General features: G+C 45.2%; 1 protein-coding gene across 1 annotated transcript in view; it reads right to left on the bottom strand.

The window, feature by feature from the left end:
* Positions 1–23,715, bottom strand: part of PSMD1 (proteasome 26S subunit, non-ATPase 1) — an 85,009-nt gene that overhangs the window by 12,975 nt on the left and 48,319 nt on the right. The window contains exons 17-19 of the mRNA XM_004610864.3: positions 12,411–12,525; positions 6,912–7,028; positions 129–231 (exon numbers count right to left, since the gene is read on the bottom strand). Coding sequence (XP_004610921.2) covers positions 129–231; positions 6,912–7,028; positions 12,411–12,525 — 335 coding nt within the window. The remainder of the gene's footprint in view (positions 1–128; positions 232–6,911; positions 7,029–12,410; positions 12,526–23,715) is intronic.

Below are 23,715 nucleotides of genomic sequence, written 5' to 3'. Positions count from 1 at the left end.
CAGGCTTGCATTTTCCAAATTATCTCCAGGAATAACTTGCCACTGGCTGAATTTCTACTGTGTCATATAGTTAGCACAGGTAGGTTATTTCATCAGGTATATAAATCTGAAGACACAAAGATATTTACCTGCATCCAGTATGCCTTGGGCCAGAATAGCGCCAAACTTTGCCATGACATCATCATGTTTATCGTTGATGACTTTGGAATACAGCTGTCTGAACTGATTCACCTGGGGGAAGAGAAAGAGCTGAGAGTTTAATTCTACTCATTGATTGTGATTGTCGAGTCAGGGATGGTAATGTCATTTAGTTCTGAATAACAAAGGGCTATAGGATATATTTGAAAGCAGCACAAGTTAATGGTTGAAATAATGTTAAAACATTTTTGGTGTAGAAACTAGTTCTGTTTGCAATCTTCATTCCAGTGGATGACAGGCTGAGGGGATGCTGGTGCAGTTTGAAGTCCCAATAGTGTCACTACGCTCAAACGGCTAGAGAGAACAGAGGTTTCCAGTGCACTACAGGTCCCGTGCTGACTCACTCAGGAAGGGATTTATAGGTATCTGTGTTTGCTTCTTTAGGCTGTCTTGCATTTTCCAAAATTAGTATGTAGAAATTGTATTTTAAAAAGCTATGCTCGGGGCTGGAGTGATAGCACAGCAGGTAGGGCATTTGCCTTGCACGCGGCTGACCCGGGTTCAAATCCCAGCACCTCATATGGTCCCCTGAGCACCACCAGGTGTGATTCCTGAGTGCATGAGCCAGGAGTGACCCCTGTGCATTGCTGGGTCTGACCCAAAAAGAAGAAGAAGAAGAAAAAAAAAAAAAAGCTATGCTCTCGGGGCTGGAGCGATAGCACAGTGGGTAGGGTGTTTGCCTTGCATGCTGCCAACCCGGGTTCGATTCCCAGCATCCCATATGGTCCCCCGAGCACCGCCAGGGGGTGCTCTGAGTGCAGAGCCAGGAGTGACCCCTGTGCATTGCTGGGTGTGACCCAAAAAGCAAAAAAAAAAAAAGCTATGCTCTCATCTGGATAAGATGATAAATCCACAGGCTAGAGCGATAGCACAGTGGGTAGGGCGTTGGCCTTGCATGTGGCCAACCTGGGTTGGATTCCTCTATCCCTCTCGGAGAGCCCGGCAAGCTACTGAGTGTATCGCGCCCGCACAGCAGAGCCTGGCAAACTACCTGTGGTGTATTTGATATGCCAAAACAGTAACAAGTCTCACAATGGAGACGTTCCTGGTGCCCACTCGAGAAAATGATGAACAAGGGGATGACACTGCTGCAGGTAGTAACTGAATGCAGTAGGAAAAACAATGAACGAAAACAAACTATGACATATAAATCCCTGATAAGTCACTCGTTTCTCTGGATCTTACATTTCTGTAAAATTGAGCATGATGAGATCATCATAAAATCCCCTTTTAGTTTCAAAAATCTTACGATTTGATGCTTCTACTTGTTCTGGTTCAATGGGTCAAATTCCTCTGATTCTGAACTTATTTTAGAAGAACACTTACATTACCTTATATAGGATGGGAATTTTATGTGCAAAGCTTATGAACTATTTCCTGAACTTAAAAAAAGAAAGGCTGGATAAAGCACTGTATATACAGTCTAAGAAAAATATAACACTATACCCCAAACAAAACTTCATTCATTAAAATGAAAAGATGAAGAAACAAAGCAATGCGAACAAACAATGGGCTTATTCAATGACTGTTCCGTAGGCTCCTCGGGAAGGCCTGTCCGGGGCCTAACACGCGCCTCACGGGGGCTCCCGTCCCCAGCACCGCTGGCCGTGCAACTCCTGCAACAGCGGCAACTACTAAAGCCAGATTTTATTAATGGCTTACATGTAATAGATCAGTAACTTAATTCTCATTATGACTTCTTGTGGACTATTATTTTAGTGGCCAGGGAGCTGGCTCAAAGAACTGGATGTGGGGATACTACTGGGAACACCCGCCACCCCAAATCAGAATTAGATCACTAACGGGACCAGGAAGCCTCGAAGTGCAGCTGGCAATTCTCGATGGAGTCCCGGGTGGTTCAAGGCCAGGGCCCAAGGCTGAAACGCTGCTTGGGCCCCGCGGTGCGGGGTCTCTAAGGCCACGCCTGATGATGCTCGGGGGGCTCCAGGGCTATCTCAGGTGGTTTTTGGGGGACCATGTGGTGCGGGAAGTAAACAGCTACTGCTTCAGACCTCCCGAATGAACAGTTTCAGCATGCAAGGATAGTATCTTCAAGGGTTTTTGGTTCAGTGCACAGCTGGTGGTGCGCAGGGGACCACATGCAGAGCTGGGGACTGCCCCAGGCCTGGCCGTGTGCGGTGAGAGCCCTGACTCGGGGACCAACTCTCTAGCCGGGCTTGTTTTTGTCACCATCTCACTGGAGCACTGCCTGGGCCCTGGGAGCCGCTCCCTGATACCTGCCAGGCCCGAGGCCACCAGGCCCGTGCCGGCTGAGGGAGAGCACGGGTGCCAGGGATCAAACTTGGGACCTTGTGCCCGCAAGGCACTCGTGCTCTGCCCTGTCCTGATAACGATCTCGATTCTTCTTCCCAGGGAGTCCTACCAGTGAAGTCACGGTTTCACACTGCCACAACCTCAAAAGCAGCTCCCTTCTCAATTTGGTCATATTACATTATTTTGTTCATGCCAATTGCTTATAGCCTTTTACATTCACAAAAAAATGGCACTGTTAAGAGTCCCAGTCTCTTTCTTACAGCAATAATACTCAAGATCCCTATTTACACATGTATTACGCTATTAAACACTGTTTCATGAAATAAAATGTCATGTTTAAAGAGAAGTTATTTCTAAGTCACTACAATGGCTTACAAAAGTCTACCAAAACTTGTTTTTTTTTTTGGTCGGGGGAAGTGGGTGCAAAGCAAGCTGTGCTCAGGGAGCACTCCTGGCAGGGTGTCCAGGATAGACCCTACGCTGGGCGTGTTCAAGACCATCCCTACCTGCTGTATTCCCTCTCCGGCCCCAAACTGTGCCTGCCCAACAAGCGTTCCACGTCTCGGAGACACAGGACGGGACTCAGGCAGCTGACTTGCACACAGATGAGCCCAGTTTATCCCTGGACCCCCATTGGACCCTTCTGGAGCGATTCCTCAGCATAGAGTCAGAAATAAGCCCTGAGTTCTGTCAGTGTGACCCAAAACCAGAACACAAAATGACAAATGCGCTCCTGCTTCCGAAACGGGTACCTGTCGGTGGCGGGAGAAGGTCCCCACAGCAGGTCTCAGGCCAGGGGGTGGGAGGCGAGAAAAGCAGACCCCACCCAAACACAGCTACCCATGGGTGTCTACAGAGATAGGTGTCACGCTGTGGTAATTAGAAATGTCTGTTTTGGGCCACTATGATTGCAGACTGTGTCCAGGCACACTCAGCAGTTCTTGAGACTTAGTCCTGGCTCTACGCTCAAAACTCACTTTGGGACATGTGTGGTGCTGGGGATCGAATCCAGGCAGACGTGAGCCGAAGGACTACTGCTCTGCCACTGTGCTCTTTACCAATACCCAGGCCCTAGTTCTGACACAACCAGAAGATGGACGTGTTCTCGAACATTCACACACTCAGGCTCAACAACATTCTGGGGAATGATTTAAAAATACCAACAATCTAAATTGCCGTATTTTTTCCCTATTTCTTCAAAATATGAAATTTAATATCAGGGAGCTTAATGTATCTCTTTAAAACTACCTTCACCCAAGCCCATCCCCATTCCAAAGGGCTCTCATTGTCGGTGCAGAGTTACAGTGGTAAAGTCAATGAAATCCTTCATTAGAGGATGGGAAGCTGGTCAGACATGTATCATGTTAACAATACAAATATGAAAGCAACATGCGATACCAAAACGAGTATCTCCTACCATTAGTGGACACGTATTCCAAGGCTAAACTCATTTTGTTTTCGTAGTACCAGGGATTGAATCCAGGGCCTCACACATGCAAGTGCTCTCTCACTGAACTATAATCTTGGCATAAACTTCTGTTTCATCATCACTGTCATTCCGCTGCTTGTCGATTTATTTGAGTGGGCACCAGGAGCGTCGGTATTCTTCTCAGTCCTGAGATTTTAGCAGCCTCTCCTTATTTGTTTTTCCCAATGATTGGAGGCTCTTTCAGGGTCAGGGGAATGAGACCCATTGAATACACCTCTGTGTGTGTGTGTGTTTGTGTGTGTGTGTGTGTGTGTGTGTGTGTGTGTGTGTGATTTGCTGCCTACTGATTAACTCCATCAATTATGGAAAATGGTAGGAAGTGTCTTATAATGTGTCTGGAAAGTGGCCTGGAGCATGGCGGTGGTTGGGTAGTGGAGGTCGGCTGCCGGGGCTGGGTCCCTTGGGGTGAGGAGAGTTCTCATCCGCCCCTGCTCTGGGGCGCCCTGAGTGAAAACAGCCTGGCGCGGAGTACCAGAAAACAGCCTGGCATGGCTATGGGGGCCTCATTTTATACTCCTCTCTGGGAAGAGCAGCCATTGAGATCTGGAGGGTGGCCAATGAGGGGGCAGGGCGTGGCAGGGTGAGGCTTATGGGGGTGATCCCTGGGTCACTAGAGACTGGGGGATAGCAGGCCGAGGATCTCTACAACCAAGTCCCGATGAGTCCAGAGTCTAAGGTCACAGAGTTTCACATTGGCTGGGTTCTGTGGGACTTCATTCATGCGTGAGGCTGGCTGGAGTGTCCGGGAGGCCGCCTGGAGTGTGGCGGCGGCTGGGTACTGGAGGTCGTCTGCCGGGGTTGGGTCCCTTGGGGTGGGGAAGGCTCTCACCCGCTCCCCTCTGGGATGCCCCGAGTGAAAACAGCCTGGCATGGAGTCCACCCAACTCCTTATCTCAGCAAATTTCTATTTCTCAATTAAAGAAATTTTGGCCGAGTTGCTAAGATATTTTTCTTTTTCTTTTCTTTATTTTATTATTATTTTTTTGCCTTTTGGGTCACACCCAGCAATGCACAGGTGTCACTCCTGGCTCATGCACTCAGGAATCACCCCTGGCAGTGCTCAAGGGACCATATGGGATGCTGGGATTTGAACCCAGGTTGGCCGCGTGCAAGGCAAACACCCTACCCGCTGTGCCCCGATATTTTTCTTTTTAAAAAAGATCTTATTTTTGGCTTACATTTGGCGATGCTCAGGGGTTACTCCTCACTCTGCATTCAGGAATTATTCCTGGTGGTGCTGGGGAACCATATGCGATGCCGGGAACCGAACCTGGGTTGGCTATGTGCAAGGCAAACACCTTACTCACCCGACTAACGCTCTGGCCCTAGGTACTTTAGTCACCAAACTCTAACATAAAGTCTGAGAGTGTCATGGAAAAAAAAGGAAAGCCTAAACACCCATCCACGGTAACCCGCAGGGCGCTAAGAAGGCTCTATGATATTCTCTGGGGAAAGCTGAGCTGGGCCTTCCCTGGGAGATGGGCTTCAGAGGGACGTTCTGCAGAGCTTAAACTGATTGCTGTCACCTGACTGACAGCTGGCATGTAAAGCCAGAGACATTAGCTAACAACTGAAAGAAGGGACAGAAGGGGACGACAAGACCCCAATGAGAGCCAGTAATCTTCCTAACCACAATCCGAGCAGCAAGTGCGCAGGGACGTGTGTGGGCCTGCGGCAGCACAGTAAGGAAATAACAAAGGGCCCGACGCACTGGCCTCTGGCGTACCACGGCGAGGGAGGAAAGCAGGGCCAGGGCAGGAGGGGACCTGAGACTGGAGGGAGTGTGGCGCTGCAGGGGATGCACGAGATCCCATCACTGACAGCTCTGTAAATCAAGGCGCCCAAAATAAAATTAAAACAAAACAAACCCAGGACTTTTTGGAGACGGATATAGATCAATGCAGGCAAAATGGGAGCTGCGAGGGTGCTACAGCCATCTGTAACTTCACTGCCCAAGACAGTACTGACGTCCGACAGAGAAGCTGGGTGGACTAATGTCCAAACTGAGGATGTCTGTGCTATACAAAGTGACTGTAGGACTTTTATTCCTCTAGCAGGAGGAACCACAAAAGTCATACGTAGTCTACTTTTGCATTCTTACCAGAAAAACAAGTCGTCTTACCGAATAAAAACATTTTCATTAAAAAACCTTGTTCTTGGGGCTGGAGTGATAGCACAGTGGGTAGGGCGTTTGCCTTGCACGCGGCCGACCCGGGTTTGAATCCCAGCATCCCATATGGTCCCCTGAGCACCGCCAGGGGTGATTCCTGAGTGCATGAGCCAGGAGTGACCCCTGTGCATCGCTGGTGTGATCCAAAAAGAAAAAACAAACAAACAAACAAAAACAACCTTGTTCTTTGGTGAGGGGGATTGCTCCAAGGGCTGTACGCAGCCCAGGGCTGTTCTCCAGCACCACACATGCCAGCACCTAGCCAGCAGCAGCCCCCAAACACCACTGGGGGTGGCTCAAAATAAAACACAACAAAACCACTCCTGCCCCCTTTCCTCGGTTGCTGCACTGTGAGGCCGGGGTTGCGGACCATTAACTGGTACAGAACCTTGGTTTGGTCCCAGTGGACTGAAATCACGGCCCCTGCGACCCCAAACATCAGAGCTGCCTGGACAGCACGTCAAGACTCACTCTGCACATACACTATTTTAGGCCGGCACGGAATAAGTTTTAAAAAGCGAGTTGGAGACAAAAATTAAAGCTAACCTTAGTTACCACACCATGAGTGAACCAAGTGACCATAAATCTGCTTTTTAAAAAGCATGTTGGGAGTATTACATAGTCCAAGTTGTTCATGTTCTCACCTCTACTTCTTGTGGGTTCTGTGTTCCCTTTACTTCAAGTTTAAAAGTCCTCAAAAATTACCTCCAAAACAAACAAAAGCCCCAAAGCAAACCCAAGGCAAACTGAGTCTCCTGGGAGAGTTGCTGGTTTGCTCACCTTTGGACAAGTTATTTCCGTCTGCTGGATCATGATGAGAGCTGACGCGATGAGGGCCCCTTGCCGCACGTAATTCACAGGGTCGTTTGTCATTGGTTCCAGCAAATTAATTGCTTCCTGATTAAAACAAAACAAAGACCTCTGAATTAAGTTATATAGTTGGATGTTCAAATTAATTATCATTCTAAGCCAATATGCTCATCTAAAATTATATCAATTTAAGACTAGGTTCTATATACTTGATGGTAAGTGAAAGGGTGGCTTATAAAAGATGAGTGCTCCCGTTCCCCCCCACCCCCCCGCTTTCTGGGTCATACCCGGCAATGCACAAAGGTTACTCCTGACTCTGCACTCAGGAATTACTCTTGGCAATGTTGGGGGGGGGGGGTCCGCATATAGGATGCTGGGAATTGAACCCGGGTTGGCTGCGTGCAAGGCAAATGCCCTACCCGCTGTGCTACTGCTCCAGTCCTGAGTAGTCCTGAGTGCTCCTGTCTTAAGGTTAAACAAGATCTCAGAAAGAAAAGAGAAAATGAGAACAATGCTTGCTAATAATCTATTATTTTTCAAAAGAGTAGTAAATATTTTGTTATCCCACATCTCTCCTTACCTCCCCCCCAACAACCTTTATAAACAAAGATACAGAAAATTTTGCTAATTAGCTCAAAATCACTTAAAAAGCATTTTCAGGTCAGCCTGATGCCAAATCTAACTACGCAACTTCCTAGGGGGCTGGAGTGAGAGTACAATGGGGAGGGTGCTTGCCTAGCACAAGGCTGACCTGGGTTCAATCTCTGGCATCCCACTGGTCTGAGCACCACCAGGTCTAATTCCTGAATGCAGAGCCAGGAGCAACCTCTGAGCATTCCTGGGTGTGGCCCCCAAACACCCAACCCCCCATGCTACTTTCTCCCCCCCAAAAACACCCCGCCAAAGCCTAACAACAATTAGGATAAGGGATGCCGGAAAAATATTGCAGAGATTTCGGCCCTTGCCCGCAGGCAGCCCCCCAGCTCACCCTATGCACATATGATCCTTGAGTACTCCCCAGCAGTCAGGATTAATCCAAACAATCGCCAGGTGTGGCCCCCAGAACAGCAAGAGAGCGAACACAAATATGAGGGCAAGTAAGGGGCTGGCCCTTCCTGAGACGGACTCAACCCCTGGTGCCCCACATGGCCCCAGGAACCCCACCAGGAATGGTCCCCCTTGGCTTGGAGCAGAGAGCCAGGAGTTTGGCCCATAAACGAAGAGAAAGAAATATATGGTCCCCCCAAAGAGAGGAAGAATAAGACATAATGCTATGGATGACTTGAAGACCCAGTTATGGGGGCTGGCATGCAGGGGAGCAGGGAAGTGGCCTGCCTTGCCTGAGGTCAACCTGGTTGGATCCCTGGCACCACCGAGGGTCCCCAAGTCCCACCAGAAGTGATCCCTGAGCACAGGGCCGGGGAAAGTCCCGAGCACGGCAGGATTTGGTTTTAAACCGAAACCAAACGAACGGAAGGCCTAATTAAATCAAGGGTCAGGTCAGAGGGCTGTTAGAGGGCTGAGGCCTCACGTGCATGCAGCTGGACCACTGCCCCATCCCCTGAGCACAACCAGGAAGACGCCAGAGCACTGCCCCATGTGACTGCCCCTCCCCGCCACAACAAAAGCAAAACAACCACCCAACATTCTGGAAAAAAAAAAAAAAGGTTTTACTTATCAGTAGAAGTGCAAAACAAACGGAATGAAATTGTATTAACTTGACTTCACAGTTTTACTTCACAAGATCAGACAGATATCATGCAATTCTCAAAAATGTTTACCAGGATTTCATTAACATTATATTTTTAAAAGCTATTTTATAAGCGGGAATTAAAGGGTTCCTTGGTTGAACAGGTTTGGGAGTTCCTGCAGACCACATACAACCTCTTTTTCACTGATTCCGAATGTGCATCGCGTATCAAAGGCTTTAAGAGTGTACACAGTGTGGCAGGGGGTGGGAGGGAAACTGAGGACACTGGTGGTGTGAAATGTGCACCAGTGAAAGGACCGTTGTTGGAACACTGTATGACTGAAATTCATCACAATTAGCATAAAATAAAGATATTAAAAAATTAAAAAATAATAAATTACAGAGAAAAAAAGAATGTACACATTGTAACAAAAGCTCCAGTAATCCTTTTTAAAACTATTTGAATTTTGTTTATCCCAGCATTTATCTGTTACATTTGAATTAGAACTCTCATGCCACAGAATAATTTCATTAATGCTAGGACTTTGGCTGAGTGAACATTAAATCTTCCCTTACAAGGTCCTTAAGAAGGTATAAATCTTTTTTTTTTTTTGCTTTTTGGGTCACACCCAGCAATGCTCAGGGGTTACTCCTGGCTCTGCACCCAGGAATTACTCCTGGCAGTGCCTGGGGGACCATATGGGGTGCCGAGGATCGAACCCAGGTGGGCCGCGTCCAAGGCAAGCGCCCTACCTGCTGTGCTATCGCTCCAGCCCCAGAAGGTATCTTGAGGGGCTGGAGCGATAGCACAGCGGGTAGGGCGTTTGCCTTGCATGCGGCCGACCCGGGTTCAATCCCCAGCATCCCATATGGTCCCCTGAGCACTGCCAGAAGTAACTCCTGAGTGCAAAGCCAGGAGTAACCCCTGTGCATAGCCAGGTGAGAGCCAAAAAAAAAGAAAAAAAAAAAAGAAGGTATCTTGAGGAACAAATAAATGAGTTTATGACATTGTGAAACTTAATGACATTTTTCAAGTATTCTTTGTTCCAAGGCAATGGAAGCAAAAATAAACGTATGCTTTTTAGGAGAAAATGACTTGGACTTCCTTACCTATGCCTTTATTTTTCAAAATCAGAGTTATTAACAGATAATACATACCATATAGGTATATTCTTTCTCCCCCTTCACCAAAACTGTAATGAAACTACTCAGAGGAGTAAATTTTCACACATTCTTTCTGCATTACTATTGACCAGTAGCTCAGTTGTAGTCGTGATAAAAATAGAACAAAAAATAGCACTTATAGATAAAAGACACTAACTTGGCCTTGATTTATATGATAAAAGACCAATGACTTGTTTTAGAAAAAACTTGATTCATTTTTGTTTTTCGGAGGGTGTGTGGGAGCCCAGCAGTGCTAGTGCTTGTCCCCAGCGCCATGCTTAGGAATCACTCCCGGAGGGCTCCAGGGACATACGGGGCCAAATATGGTGGCAGCTTGCAAGGTGAGCACCTGAACAGCAGCTCCATCTCTCCAGCCCCATGAAAACCTTTAAAGACAAAGTTCTATGGGGCAGAGACCACGTCCAACCTGCTTAGCCCCGTCATTTCCTACAATGACCCCCCTCCCCGGTTTATCTCACGAATACCTACTGGAAGGCCACTAATGCTAGGTTTTAGCAGTGGATATTCTGTTCTTAGGGATCTGACATTTCAGTGGAGAGGTTGAGACAGACAATAAATAAGTAGCTGCAAAGTATGTCACATGGTAGAAGAAAATAAAACAGGGTTATGGATGTGTGTGGCACAGCATACGGCTCGCGTGTGTAAGGAAAGGAGCGGAGAAGGCAGGGCAGAGACTAGAGGCTGGAGAAAGAGCACAGGCAGTAAAGCATCAGAATGCATTCCTTGCATGTGGCTGACCCTGTTTCCATCCCTGGCACTGCATAAGGCTCCCCAAGCACAGCCAGGAGTGACCCCTGAGCACAGCTGGATGGGGCCCTACAGACCCCTTTGCCCCACAAAGTGAAAGAAAACAACATTAAAACAATGCGGCCAGGTACGTAGAGCATATGGGCAATCCTGTTACTACTCGGGGACTGTCTCCATTCCCTGGCACTACAAGGTGTGCCCCAGGAAAAAAAAGAACAATTTGCATCCAAATTCTAGCATTTCTGGGGCTGGAGTGATAGCACAGTGGGTAGGGCATTTGCTTTGCACTCGGCAACCAGGGTTCGATCCCCAGCATCCCATATGGTCCCCTGAGCACCGCCAAGGGTAGTTCCTGAATGCAGAGCCAGGAGTAAGGCCTGTGCATTGCAGGGTGTGACCCAAAAAGAAAGAAAGAAAAAATTCTAGCACTTGTTATTAAAGAGAAAGTCAAGAAAATGAAAACTCAATTAAGGATATCAATCTAAACTATTAACTGATTCATTCTGGACAAGAAGCAACCCCCTTCGGCAGGTGCCAATTCCTGTTCTGTGCTCAGGGGTCACTCCCAGCAACGCTCAGAGGACCGCATGTGGAGTCAGCCACGGGCAAGGCAAACGCCTCAGCCGCTGTACTTCTCTCACTTGCTGAGGAGGTAGCAAAGGTGTGTATAGACTATGAAAGGCTTAATGAAAAACTCATCCCTATGAATCAAGAATACTAAGTTATTTAAACAACAATGATTTTTTTTTGGGGGGTGTCAGTTTTAGATCCACACTCAGCAGTGCTCTGAAAACAACCCACTTCAGTGCTCAGGGATAACAGTGATCTATGAATCTCATGATGTTTCCAAATCATTAACTCATCCCTTTTGAGATTTAACAAATATCAGATACTGGGGCTGGAGTGATAGCATAGCGGGTAGGGCGTTTGCCTTGCACGCGGCCGACCCGGGTTCAAATCCCAGCATCCCATATGGTCCCCTGAGCACTGCCAGGAGTAATTCCTGAGTTCGAGCCAGGAGTAATCCCTGTGCATTGCCAGGTGTGACCCAAAAACCAAAAAAAACAAAAAAAAAAAACCCCCCAAAAAACCAAAAAAAAAAAAAACCACACCCCCCAAAAAACCCAACAAATATCAGATACTTAGTTTGTTTATAAGGCAAAAGCAGGTAGAGGGAAATCAATACTGTTCTAAAAACAACAAAAAGAAACAAGTCGATTCTGATGGCTTGATAGCTCCCCAATACTAATGATAAAAATTAAACATACCGGGGGCCGGAGCGATAGCACAGCGGGTAGGGCGTTTGCCTTGCACGCGGCCGACCCGGGTTCAATCCCCAGCATCCCATATGGTCCCCCAAGCACCGCCAGGAGTAATTCCTGAGTGCAAAGTCAGAGTAACCCCTGAGCATTGCTGGGTGTGACCCAAAACAAAAAACAAAAAACAAAAAAAATTTAAACATACCAAAAAAAAAAACCAAACCACAAAACCTTAAGTGACTTAGAATAGTTCTTTAAGGGTAAAAAAATACTATTTCCCCCCCAAATGAAGTCAGTGCTTTCAGTGATCTGAAAGTAGCCTCCAATCACAATAGCTGGGTGGTGGGCGCAAAAACCAGAAACCAGAAAACCGGATCCAGCAGCATTGTTTACACGAGCCATCAATGTGAAGGGGCGGCTTGCTGTCACACCGCTCTGGGTAATCCACCAGCCAAGCAAGGAAGCTCTGGGAAGTTTTGTGAGGCAAGTTAAGTCTTACAAATCACAGCACACTTGTATTTTCGCCGCCGTTGCGTAAGCGGCCCTGCGGCCTGGCGCCAGGAGGGCTGACCCCGAGGCCGCGCTTACCTTGTTTCCGGTTCCAGCGCAGCAGATGCCCAGGGCCATGGCAGCTCCGTAGCGCACGTGAGGATTGTAACTCTCCGACAGCAGGGACACGACGCTGGGGCACTGCTCAGGGGTCCTGACGGGAAAGGGAGAGAGTGAAGACGATGCATCAAGCTGCAAGTTTCCTGCTGCGTCTGGCCCACCCCCGGCGATGCTCTGGGTTGACTCATGGCACGGTGCTAGGAACCAGCTGCAGTTGCCCCGAAGTGGACGCCTTCGGGGTCAGGGAGTGACAGAGCAGCCCGCACGCCAAGCACGAGCCAGCTTCTTGGCCCTTGCAGGAAGAATTTTAGCTTATTATTTCTTTTATTTTGCTTTTTGGGTCACACCCGGCAATGCACAGGGGCTACTCCTGGCTCAGGCACTCAGGAATTACTCCTGGCGGTGCTCGGGGGACCATATGGGATGCTGGGAATCGAACCCGGGTCGGCTGCGTGCAAGGCAAACACTCTACCTGCTGTGCTATCCCTCCAGCCCCTAACTTACTATTTCAAGTCACAGAAGACACATCTAACTCAGAAACCACAGAATAAAAGCCCCCCGCCCCCACCCTGGCACAGAATTCTAGTTATTTTTTGTTTTGTTTTTCGGGTCTTCTCAGTTCTGAAGCTACCGGGGACACTCGGGTACTCGGGAGACCAGGCAGGATCAGGGACTGAACTGGAGGCCCTGTGTGACCCAGGCCTTCGAGCTCTCCCCAGGCCCCAGGATTCTAGTTACTGCGGTGTGAAATCTAGCTTCAGATCCCAAGTCTGCAAACAGGAAGGCTGAGCCTGGGGGTGACTTGTCAGCACCGCTCTGTAGTCAGTGAGGGGTATTACCACGGGGATGGCGGGGCACACTCTGCTCTCCATTCATCCTTCTATTTCCTGCCTACTCTGCTGCCTCCTGATCCTGAGCAAAGCGCCAGGAGCGAGCCCTGAGAAGGGTGGGGTGTGGCTAAAGTGAAAGCAAGAACAACACCAACACCAACCCCCCCTTAACCCTCCCCATTCCATTGTGAATCTAAGGTTCCCCCAGTCCAGAGCCAGGTGTGGACCCCGAGCACCGCCAGGTGGACCCTCCTCCCCACCAAGATAAAATATTCCTACAAAATGAGATTTTTCAAGTTGTTTAAAGGCACTAGAGAGTTATTTCACAACCTACTGTCGACAGTACCAGCACCAAGCTTCTATTACTTCTGCTAAGGATTTAAAGCTCTGTTCATAATCTGATATTCTGTTCATAATCTGACATCCAAATTCTCTGGCAAACACATCTACTCTTTTTCCTTTCAGTGACAGGGATAAAACCCAGGGCTTCACACATGTAAGGCATGTGCTCTACCACTGAGTCAAGTGCCCAGCCACTGAACCCAAACATTTGGGGGGGGGGAGGGTTTGGAGCCCCGTCCACGTGCTGCTGGGGTGGAACTGAGTTCAGCCACCCACAAGGTTAGCGCCTTAATCCCGGTACTATCTCTTCAGACCCCATCAAGCATTTTTAAAGGACATCATTCCCTCGGGCTAGGGAGATGGCCGAGACATGATGACCATGTCAAGATCCTCCCTGGCAGCACTGACCCCCACCACTGGGAGCAGAGCCTGGACCACCGAACACTGCTGGGGAAGCCCCTCATTAAAACGTGTATTTCCTTAAAGACCTTCCCTAGCCTGCCTTCCCGGTGGTCTCCCTGCTCCAAACTTACAAAGCAAATGCAATTAAAATACATTCAATTAGCCCATATCAATTTAGATCCATTTTAATAACCTTAAGGGGGAAGAACAGGAAAAGTGGTTATTTTTTCCCCCAATTATTAATCATTAGGTCTTGAACCTAGTAGTAAACACTCCATTGGTTAAGTCTCTAAAGATAATGTCAGCTTGATTAAGTTCTCTAAATATAAATTTCTCTTTGTCTTTTACGAATAAGCACACAACATTTTATCTTTTGCTTAACACTGTGTTAATTTATAGAAAATAAAAATGAAACACACTGAAACAAGCAAGTTCTAATTTGCCGCTATGTAAGAGTTCCTGGCTTCTGACTGTCAATCTCCTTGCCAACTCACTGTCCGGCCCCTCCCCGAGCAGGACCTTTGCAAAGCGCAGGCACAAGCTGCCGTGCTGCTCACCATGAGCTGCACGGACGAGTTCCTTTCTTCCATCATACTAGCTATTAAGTAGTTTCCTTACTGAATAGTTTGTGCAGCCTCAACATTAGGCTGCAGTAATCACACAGTGGTGCTCAGGGATGACTCCTGGTGGGAGCCCAGGTAAGCCATGTGCAAGGCAAACACCCACCCGCTGTACTATCACTCAGGCTCTCCCTTATACTCCTTACCTACTAATCTAGCTACATTCTGATTATCCAGATAAAGATCTTCAATATGCAGCGCCTTAAGCAAGGAACACAATTCCACACCGAAACAGAAACACAAGTAAAGGACGCTCTTCCCACACTGCTTTTCCTCCTTCACGTCCATTCAGCCACATTTAGGAAATGACAGTTTATCTTACAGCGTCTACTCTGGGGGCCGGGGGGACAGGACAACAGGCAGGGAGCTACTTGTGCATGTGGCTGAACCGGATTAAATCCCCAGCACCCCGTAAGGTTCCCTGAACCCTGCCAGGAGTGAGCCCTGAGCACTCCCAGGTGTGGCAAGAAAAGGGGGACAAAAAGGCTTCTAGTCTTTCACTCCCGTACCTAATCTGCCACCAAGTGAAGTGAGACTCTTCAATCTTGTTTCTGGTCAATTATCTCTCACAGGTAACAATACAATGATCCTTAAATGATCTTTCTCCTTCCATTTCCTCCCGTTTTCAGTTTGCTCTTATAGAGAAAACATGAGCTTAGAATAAAAAGATCTGGATCCCAGCTCCAGTGCTGCCCCTCACTAATGGAGTGGTAATCACTAGCTCTCGCAGAGACTTAATCACCTTGTTTGAAAATGGCATCTGCTCCACCCTACTCAAGCTGTACTGATCGAATAATATGCTATAATCATTGAAATCTAGATGCAAAACCAGAAGCTGCTTTTGGACTAGAATGAGGAATCTGGCCAGTGTAAGCAGCAGTTTGGAGTATTAAAGGGGCAGGGTACTCATATCTAAGTTTTAAAACAGCATAAAGGGAACTGTACATTTAATCTAAATAGCTGGTTATATTTACGGCTCTGACCGCCAGACCAAGCTTAGGGACTAGAGACTCACAGAACAGAGAACACTTAACTTCTGGTCCCCCAGTCACAGTCAAGGGATTCGAGGGAAAACTGACTCATAGCAATAACTTACCCTAAATGTATATCTTAAAATCCCATTTAGTTTATGATCTCTACTTGTTAAAAAGTGTTCTACTTAAAATAGGACATTAACAATTTGGTGAAGCTTTGAAAATTTTGCTTTGGAATATAAATATTAAAACTAAATGCAGAGCACACTTGTTGGTTACTATACAGACTGAAACAGGTTATAAACTGTAAGGGCTATAAACTAAAAAGCACACACAAAACTTCTTGTAAATTTCTTAATCTAATAACAATTCCAAAATCAGACACACAGAAAGACAAGTGTTAAGACAAGAAATGAAAAATTCTTCAATAAATTAGCTTAGACTTCAGTCTCTTCCAAGACTTCAAGAAAACCAAAATATTCTATGTTTACTTCAATTTTACAGTGGAGGGCTCTGAAAGGACAAAATAATCTTTCTCAGCAATGACTGGGATGTAAATGCTGAAAGTAAAATGCATGTATATATTCATTCATCTCTAAACAAGCATATATGCATATAAAATTTAAAAATTTTAACCAATGATAGAATTATACTATCACCATTTGTAGCAAAGACGAACAGACCTCAGCATAATTACCAATGACTGCTAATATCATGAAGAGAAATAACTAAGTCTATATATTGGACAGTCCTGCCCTCAAAAAAATAAAAAGACGAAATTAACCTGAGTGGATCGAGCAATAGTTCAATGAGGGCACCAGAGTCAACCCCTGGCACCCCTAATGGTCCCTGCGCCCTTCTTCCCAGGAGTGACGCCTACGTGCAGATCAGGAGCAAGCCGCAAGCACTGCCAGGGGTGGCCCCAGGCACCTAGATCCAACTACCAAGTGTAAGGAAATACAATGACCGAGATATATTGCACGAAGGAATGTGTCTGTGTAATGTATTTAAAACATTAGTCAGGGGCTGGAGCGACAGCAAGCGGGTAGGGTGTTTGCCTTGCATGCGGCCGACCCGGGTTCAATTCCCAGGATCCCATATGGTCCCCTGAGCACCGCCAGGGGTGACTCCTGAGTGCAGAGCCAGGAGTAACCCCTGTGCATCGCCGGGTGTGACCCAAAAACCAAAAAACAAACAAACAAAAAAAACCCCCACATTAGTCAGCAAACCCATGCCATGGAAGGCCAAAGACATCGTACAGCGATTGAGACGCCTGCCTGGCACCTGGCTGGTCCCAGTCTGACCCCTGCTCTCCAGGCAGCAGCAGAGCAAGCCCTGAGTATGGCCAGGTGTGGCCCCCAGTTCCCTTTCCTCCCCCCAGGCTCAGAGAGCTGCCTGGCAGACACAGACCATGAACTCAAACTCCCCGTGCTCCACACGTGCTGCGCCACTCCGGGCACCTTGGCTGAGCCTAATGGGTGGAACCAAGGCCAGTGCCGCAAGCACTTTCAGCTGCTAAATTGTGCATCAACTCCACACACAGAAACAGGTGCAACCCCTGGTGAGCACAACTGAAAAGCAGTACTGGCGCCAGGAGGGGCCCTCTCTGTAAGCGCCCCATGATGGTAGTTTGTGCGCCTCACCCGGGGAGCACGGGCACAGCAGCACAGACAGAGCCGTGCATGTCAGGTGTGTATGGAACCTCCCCAGCTGCAACACCACCCAGACGACAGGGAAAGGCCAGCCAGAGATACAGTGCTCTCCAGCTAAGGCGTGCCGGCCCCAAACACCCCGGGACTCAGAGTCAGGACTAAGCCTGAAGCACTACCAGGCATAACCCCAAGACAAAAAGCCGGGAGACACCTGAACAGGTGAGCCCGTGCTTTGCATGTGAGAGGTCTGGTCTGGTACCTGGCACCGCATGGTCCTGAGACGACCAGGCACAACCCTGGAACACAGAGCTGGGAGTAGTCTCTGAGCACAACTGGGTATGACCCCTGCAATATGAAATGCAAAGGGTTGGAGGGCTTGCCTGGCATGCTGCTGACTCCCTGTGGTGGCCGGGCACTGAGCACAGAGCTAGGAGCCGCCCTCACCACCAGCAGGTGTGGCCCCGCTCCCCCAACAATGGTCAGAATGTAAGTAATGAACGAGTGAAGAAACCTAAGAAACATTTCAGCTGTTCTCGTGGGGGCTGTGGAAACAGGTCTTAGTTCCACCATATTATTGTAATTATAATGCACTTGCACCCTTCACCATAAATTACAAAAAGGGCATAAAATATCTGTTGATCACTGTAGCTCCAAGAGCACATGGGAAGCCAGTGAACACTTCACAGTGACTCCACAGTGAACACGTCCATGTAATGGTCTTCTGTTCCTGGGCTTGGGGTGGGGGCCCACTTGCTCAGGGCCTTGCTCAGGCTCTATGCTTGGGGCATGCAATGCCAGGAATAGAACGCAGGCCTCTGGCATGAAAAGCACACTCAATCCAAGGAACTATTTCTCTGCCCACAATCACGTAAATTAAAAATTCCTTAATGACTAGTGTTTGATAGATGTGGTGACTGAGAGATAAAAAAATGTCCTGGCTTGGGGCTGGAGGGATAGCACAGCGGGTAGGGCGTTTGCCTTGCACAAAGCCGACCCGGGTTTGATTCCCAGCATCCCATATGGTTCCCTGAGCACTGCCAGGAGTAATTCCTGAGTGCAGAGACAGGAGTAAACCCTGAGCATCGCCAGGTGTGACTCAAAAAGAAAATATCAAATATCACTGATATTTGATATTCATTTTGTTTTCCTCAACCAATAAAAGATTGGTTCTCTTTTAAGAGATAAAGATTAGAGATTCTCATTTTTAGAGAAAAAAAAAAGATTAGAGATTCTCTTTTAAGTCAAAAATAGAATCTGTTCAAGGCATTGGGATAGAAGTCAGTATTGCAGAAATAAATGCATCAATTATTTATTGGGGAATGACTGACCTCCAATTCTAACCATTATCAAAAACTGACTGTGGAAAGTTCCAGGTAAATGAAATACTCTACGCTTATCTAGCTCCTAGATATTTGAAACATTCTACCATAAAGAATCATAATTTCATATTTTTTTTGTCATTCGGGATGGAAATCTTTTTTTAAAATGCACTTCAAGTTTACTTGCCATTTTAAACAGTTGAATGTGCTGGAATTTATTGTGCCTAAAACTCAACCATGAATAACTTTGTAATCCAGCGTCTTATAAAAAAAATAATAAAAAAATACTTTCTCGGGGCAGAGAGATAATACAGTGGGTCAAGTGCTAGTCCTGTATGGAGTCATACTGATTCCTTCATCAACTCGATGGATTTGGGTTCTTTCCATTTTTGGCTACTATGGGTAATGATGTTATGAGTATTTGTGTGCACGGGTTTCTGTGGCTGACTTCATTGCTCGAGCTTATACAGTAGGAGAGGAATGCTAGGTCATGTTGTTCCTGTTTAATCTCTTGTGGAAATTTTACATTTCTATCAGCAATATATTTGTGTTCAGTTTTTCCACATTCTTGCCAACATTTGTTATCAGCCTTATTATCAATATTATACTTATCCGACTGTGTATGAAATGGTATTATATTATGGATTTGCATTCTATTTTCTTAATAACTAGTATTTTTTAATCTACTTATTGGCATTTGTATATTTTTTAGCAATATCAGCCTATTTTTAATTGAATTATTTGTCTTTTCCTCAGATAACTTTTTAAAGCAAAATAACACTAAAGTTGTGTATATGTGTGCATGCATGTGTATATATCTATGTATATGTATATATGTGTATATATGTATCTGTATATATCTATATAACATAGAGTAGGTAAAATTTATGATCATAATAAAATCAGCAGAGAAAGGAAAAATTGAATGAAGACTAAACTTTTTTTGGGGGAGAGGGGAATGGTGATTTGGGCCAAACCAGCGGTACTCAGGGGCTATTCCTGCCTCGGTGCTCAGGGAACCACGAGGTTCCAGGGACTGACCCTGGCCCTCCAGCACACACTGCAGGCATTCAGGCCCTGAAGATCTGACCTTTTCTTAAGCATCTGCAAGTCATCACTATGGTATCAGTTATTTTATCACACAGGGCTGTGGAGGTCTAAGTGACGTGAGTTATGAGCCTCTATTCTGAGCATGGCTTCCTGATTTCACTTCTGAGACCTCCCCAGTGTGCCCGGGAAGTGCAGAGAACCCACCTGTGATTCTTGGCCAGCCGGGTGGGCAGGAATGCAAGGGCCTGAGGACACCGTGCTGTTCGGGACCCGCTGTGCCGGGATTACTTGGCCACCCTGACAGTGCTGGGGACCACACGGTGCTGGGAAACAAACTCGGGTCATCGGGTGCAACTTCTGAACTATTTCTCAGTCCCACAGGGCCATACTCTCCATTCCTGACTCTGAATTGACTGTTTATAATTAGCAGTGTTTGTCCATCTTTTGGGTTACTCTGAAGCATAAGGGGAAATGTATTTGTTAAAATGAAGTGAATTTATTATTGAAGTCCTTTTGCATTACTTAGATTTACCATCACGTACAAATGCTATTTTCATTTGAGTGGGGGGAACAGGTTTTGTGAGTGCATATGCAGAGTAAACTCATCTGGGGTGGTAATTATACAGCTGTCTTCTATCTAAAAAGCATGAGATTTTAGAGTGTTTGTCTAACTACTTACCCTTTTATTTCTTTACTACTACTGCTATAACTTTTTCGGATTCTCAGATGAGCTTCTAATAATTCAAGGCTTTTATTTAAGTAGCCGTTCTCACTAGTTATATACCAGATTCATTAAAACTTAATCAAAAAATAAAACTTCAGGACTGGAGAGCCCAGCAAGCTACCAAGAGGTTAAGGTACTTAACATGTGGCTGACATAGATCTGATCCCCGGAACTGCATATGATCTCCTGAGTCCCTCAGGAGTGATCGCTTAGCAAAGAGTCAGAAGCAAGCCCTGCACACCACCAGGTGCGGCCTCAAAACAAAAAACCTATTAATAATCTAAGTTATTATTATTATTATTACTATATTATTATTATTACTACTATATTATTACTTTTTGTTAAGACACTTTGAAACTGAGTATAGGTAAGAAGACCCTGTACTGGCAAAGCAACAATAATACTTATGGCTTATACAAATGTAGTACTGTCTCCATTGTGAGACTTGTTGTTACTGTTTTTGGCATATCAAATACGCCATAGGTAGCTTGCCAGGCTCTGCTGTGCAGGCGGGATACTCTCGGTAGCTTGCTGGGCTCTCTGAGAAGGATGGAGGAATTGAACCCAGGTCGGCTGTGTGCAAGGCAAATGCCCTACCTGCTATGCTATCGCTCCATCTATACATATGTATGTAAATATCTAAAGATACATTTTTGGCATGTGTTCTACAATATATACCATTGTATATACTCAAAATAAGGACATGAAACACAAAAACTGATGACTTTCATAAGCCTTTTCACTAAATTATAATGAACAGTGTCTTTTGTTTGTTTAGTTTTTGGGTGACACCCAGCAGTGCTCAGGGTTACTCCTGGCTCTGTACTCAGGAGTCACTCCTGGAAGGCATGGGGGACTATACAGGATGCGGGGACCAAACCTGGGTCCACTGCATGCAAGGCACATTACCTTACCTGCTGTACTATCTCTCTGGCCCTCAACAGTGCTACTTTTGACATAAAAATAAAAGTTCTGTATCACTAAGCACAGATAACAAATTATGACTAATAAAATAGTATTTAAACTTATTTCCAAATTCTGAAGAGAAATTTTAGCACATTAAAATCTATCTTATTGCTCAAATTAACCGTGCTCCACAGCTAAGGCAGAAAAGCTACAAAAAGATCTTGCTTCAGGGGCTGGAGCGATAGTACAGTGGGTAGAACACTTGCCTTGCATGCAGCCGACCCGGGTTCAATCCCCAGCATCCCGTATGGTCCTCCAAGCACAATCAGAAGTAATTCCTGAGAACAGAGCTAGGAGTAAACCCTGAGCATCGCTGGGTGTGACCCAAAAAGAAAAAAAAAAATCTTACTCCAGAAATCACTGTAAGTTTCATCCCAAAACTGTTAGGAAATAATTTCCTAAAACATTCAATTCTGAATTAAAAAAAGGCAGCAAATATTGAATGGAACCTGAAGTGTTCAGTTGACCTGAAATGAATATTTTCTAATAACTTTCATGTAAGCTAAAGCACATACATTTGAAAGAAAAGAGACACAAATATCACTGCTATGTAGAAGTAATTTAAACAATTTTACAGTATGAGTGATCTAGATAATCTTCTAAAAAAGGAAGCTTTTGAGGTTGTGTTAATTTAATGGTAAGCTACTTTTCCAGTTCAGAGAAAACAGCATAGCTGTTTAGATTTTCTGATATAAGGCAGAAGTACATACTCATTACATACCATATACTTTCCCTAATATATATAATCTGGGGGGCAAAAAACTGCCAACCAATTGACTACCAGATGTCATCTGTTTAAAATCGAGTAATGAAAAACTTTTTGCTAAAACCTATGTATACATGTTGAATTCAAACTCTTCTGTGTTCTTCTATATATGGCTGCAGCCAGAGCAAATTATCCATGCTCCATAGCAAAAGCAGAAAAGCTAGATAAGAATCTTGTTTCACTCCGGAAATGACTATAAGGCTCACAGGACAGAGTTTTCATGAAATTAAAGCTCTAGGAATCTCTAGATAAACCTCCTCATCACCCTCAAATGGGAAAAGCAATCCAGGGTTAATCCAAAACAAAACTATCAAACTAAAATGACAGTTATTATAACCTCTCCAAATCAAAGAGGGCTGTTAGGAATCTAAGCTATATAAGGACCATCAACTGTTTTAGCATACTTCACTGATGATTTTATTAATTATAATGAAAGCTGCTACTCTAAAAATGAATGCATCAAAGAGGAAACAAGCGCCTTGGCAAGCGTACAGCTATAGAACACATTTGTTTCTTCCCTGCCTTCCAGTCCTAGGGCTGGGAGCTCAGTGTAAGGCAACATGAAGAGGATTTCAGGACCAGCAGCAAGCAGGTCTACTGTGCCGATAAGATGACAAACTTGGAGAGTAACAAGTGACAAGCAAAGAAGAGGTAAGTATCTAGCAAATAAATATAGTTAAACTAAATAGGCTTTTTCCCTTCAAAACTATGCTACCAGAATCCTTATTTTCTATTTAGTGATCTAAAACTAAAATGAAAAATTTACCCAATGTTAAGGAAGAGATTTTTAATATATTTATAAATTTTATAATTATTAGTTTTATTTTATCCTAAGAAGCTAGAAAGATTAAAAATGCACTATTTAAAGCAAAAAATATAAAGAACTGGTTCAAATTTGAGATAAAGAGAAAAACTAGAAACTATTTGCTGCAAAAATATATTTTAAAAGATGAAATTATTAGAATTGATTATCTGGATCCTAGTTAAATGCTTTTTTCTTCTCCCACTATAAAGAAACTCTACAATGCTTTAGGAAAATGACATTCATTGACATCAGCATTAAGGTGAACCTGATCAGATTCAGAAGGTAATTCCAAGTAAGAATTCCTAGATGGTAAATCATTTGTTTAGACCTTAGATGGATTTCCAGTGCTTCTAAGTGTGTGTCTGTAATGGACCAAAAAGTCTTATTTAGAACTATTTAGTACTTTGATGTTCCTATTTTCCTTTACATATTCTAAAGTACACATTCAAAGGTCAGGAAACCCTTAGATTTTTAGTATGATCAAGGCAAAAATTAATGTAACTCCTATATCATTAACTGAAGCATATCAGTGATCTATGAACTGGATACATTGTCACAAGTGCACAAAAGACCTAATGAGAAGAGAGGGATGAAGCTGCAAGTTTTTAAAACTGTTTTTGAAAATAAAGAAAATAATATATATATTTCTACATTATAGAAAAATATATAATATATATTTTATGCTCTAGGAAGAGCATAAAAATGGCATTAAATTCAAATATGATTTTACCGCTACACACACACACACACTCAACCAAAAAACAAAAATAAAAACAAAACCCAAACTAATAGTTTCTTTTCTTTCTCTTTTCCAGCCATGGGCTCCTTCACTAA

The sequence above is a fragment of the Sorex araneus genome, chromosome X (genome assembly GCF_027595985.1).
Source record: "Sorex araneus isolate mSorAra2 chromosome X, mSorAra2.pri, whole genome shotgun sequence".
NCBI lineage: Eukaryota > Metazoa > Chordata > Mammalia > Eulipotyphla > Soricidae > Sorex > Sorex araneus.
The sequence above is the reverse complement of the archived record's forward strand: the minus strand, read 5'-3'. Positions and strand labels throughout refer to the sequence as shown.